This window comes from Pygoscelis adeliae, unplaced genomic scaffold (assembly GCF_000699105.1).
Source record: "Pygoscelis adeliae isolate BGI_AS28 unplaced genomic scaffold, ASM69910v1 Scaffold241, whole genome shotgun sequence".
NCBI lineage: Eukaryota > Metazoa > Chordata > Aves > Sphenisciformes > Spheniscidae > Pygoscelis > Pygoscelis adeliae.
In genome coordinates, this window is record NW_008824056.1 from 3,125,695 (window position 1) to 3,128,188 (window position 2,494).

At 45.9% G+C, this 2,494-nt stretch overlaps 1 protein-coding gene across 1 annotated transcript in view; it reads right to left on the minus strand.

The window, feature by feature from the left end:
* Positions 1 to 2,179, minus strand: part of ARHGEF26 (Rho guanine nucleotide exchange factor (GEF) 26) — a 72,541-nt gene extending 70,362 nt beyond the window's left edge. Inside the window, exon 1 of the mRNA XM_009334002.1 lies at positions 2,135 to 2,179. Coding sequence (XP_009332277.1) covers positions 2,135 to 2,179 — 45 coding nt within the window. The remainder of the gene's footprint in view (positions 1 to 2,134) is intronic.
* Positions 2,180 to 2,494: the final 315 nt, after the last annotated feature.

The window sequence follows — 2,494 nt, forward strand, 5'->3', positions numbered from 1 at the left end:
GCTTCAGAGAAACGTAACCCAAGCAAAGCGCCTGGGCCGCGGCTGGCGGTGCAGCGCAGTCCTCGAGGATCCCGAGACTCGACAGGAGTAACTGGAGTCACACCTCGCCAAAAGCTGAATTAATTTACCTCAGTGTTAACGTAAACTCATGTGCAGCATGGGCTGCCGTGGGCAGGAACGACATCTAGACCAGTGTTAGTGGATGGAGAAGCAGACCAGCCTCCAGGTGCTCAGGGTCTTTTTCCAACCGGTGCAATGCCTAATGACAGCCCCAGGCTTTTTGCTGGAGGAATGCACAAGTACCCTCCACACAGGGAAGACGTTTGACACGCGCCTGTGACAGGGGTCGTGTGTGGCAATGCCATCCGTGTGTGCTGCCTCAGTTGTGCCAACCCGGGCAGAGGCTCACACGGGCCCCTCTGCCTGTACACCTGCTCGTTCGTTAGAGAAAGCGTTGGGCTTGGCCTGCTAAGGCTGGCTTACTGTCTGCTAAAGAAGTGCTGGGAGAAAGCTGGGAAAAGGAGCAGCTTTTTGGTAAGAAAATAGGACATAAACCGTGATTCTGCTGGGAATTCTGACAAATCACCCTGAAAACCCTGTGTCTGTAAAAATGTTGAAACTTAACTGTGACTTTGGTACATCACATAACTTAAACATAGATAAAAGGAGAACAGAGTCGGTTTTAAAAAGCAAAACAAAATGCATGCTTCACGGTTTTGTGCCTGCACAGGGTGCTGCCCTGCCTTCGCCCCAGTGGGGTACCCCAGCGGGGTACAAGCTCTGCCCCGGCTCCTGCAGCCCAGCCAAGCCTGCCGCTGCCCACACCACAGGTCCTGCACTGCCAGGAGGGGAGAGCCTCAGCAGCAGAGTCCCTGAAATAAGTAACACGGGCACTTTTTCTTTCTAACTATTACATTAAATAATAATTACAACATGCCCTTCACTATCTGCTTCTCCACAACTAAAATTTGTCTCCACTTGTGTCGGAAAAAATAATGATCCCTGTATTTTAAAAGCCATCTTGTCACAGTATGTGGAGCATTTAGCATGAGTAATTATTTAGCTCCACTATTAAATGTCACATTGGATATGAATGTAAAATATAATTTAGAATGCTTTCCTAGTATTGAATTGCAAAACTGAATTATTTGTCAGGTGTCCCTCAAATGCATGAAAGATCAAATCTAGGTGTGATTTCTGTTCCTGTGTAATGCATCCAAGCCGGATAGGCAGAACAGAAATACCTCAAATATTTGAAGATGCTCTAGCCCGGGCCCTGCCTTCACAGCCTGGGACACTCTGCAATCCAGAGGTTTGGAGATGGGAAAATAAGGCACTGAAGGACATGCGGTGCATACCTATTCCTGTTAATCTTGGCCTTCACTCTCAAGTTCTCTGCCACCCAGATTAGTGGTGAAACATTCAGGTCATTTACATCTAAGTGACCTTCAGGAAATGGCTAAGTAGCTGAGAGCAGCGAAAGCTTTGTTAGGCTGAACACCTTTCCTCACACCTGGCTGAGAGGCCACTTTGCTTTCATTACCTGCAAGATGCAAACTTGATTTCTCTACAGATTTTAACTGAAAAAGAGTAATACAGAAAGCTTTGATGTGGAGACGGGGCCTGCAACGCACACCAGCAATACAATATGGCAGATGCCTCGCTAGTGGAGCCCTGCCACCTAGCAACTGTTCCGAGGGCTTTCTTTAGGGCTGGAGACCAACTGTGGGGGTTTGTGGGAGAGAGTTTTGGGGGTGCAGAGCTGGCCCTGCGCTACATATCTGTGACACAGGCGGTTCCTGAATGAGCGACGAGAACTCTGTCCTCTGGGTAGGAAAAGCACACGGACTTAGAAAACTGTTCAAGTTGCTATGGCTGGCACAAGCAAGGGGGGTGGTTCATTTCCTTGAGAGTATGTTTAACCAAAAAACTCCACCGGGTTTCTACTTGGCAGATGCCAAATCTTGAACTGATACTTTGGAAGTTTGAAAGCTGAGGTGATGATCTAATTTGTTACAAGATGGGAATTTAATTATAAAAGAGGAGAGTACTGTAACAAAGAGAAGGGCTATCATCAGACTTGATGACAAACTGTATTGCAAAGGCTGTCTAACTGATCCTCCCCTAAACATACATGCGAGTACGGAATCGGAGGAGAAGGGGCCAGAGGTAGCCTCATACAGGCCTATAATTCACTCTGGTGCATCAACACATGCCTAACTTTGAGAGTGCAAGTTTCCCAACTCAAGTTCAACAAAATAACTCGCTTATTTAAAGATGGGCACCTGCTTAAGCTCCTGGCTAAACTTTCAGGGAGAAGGACCAGAAAAATATTTTAGATTTTTAATTGTTCTTCTCTCCAGACTTGCAAGAGTTCATGTCACTAAATCAGAAAAAAATAGAGTAGATTAAAAGTGCTCTATTATCTTTTTTTTTTAAATCAAATATTATTTATACTAAGCCTGTTTAGTCAGTAGCAAACAATCAGAAAAAC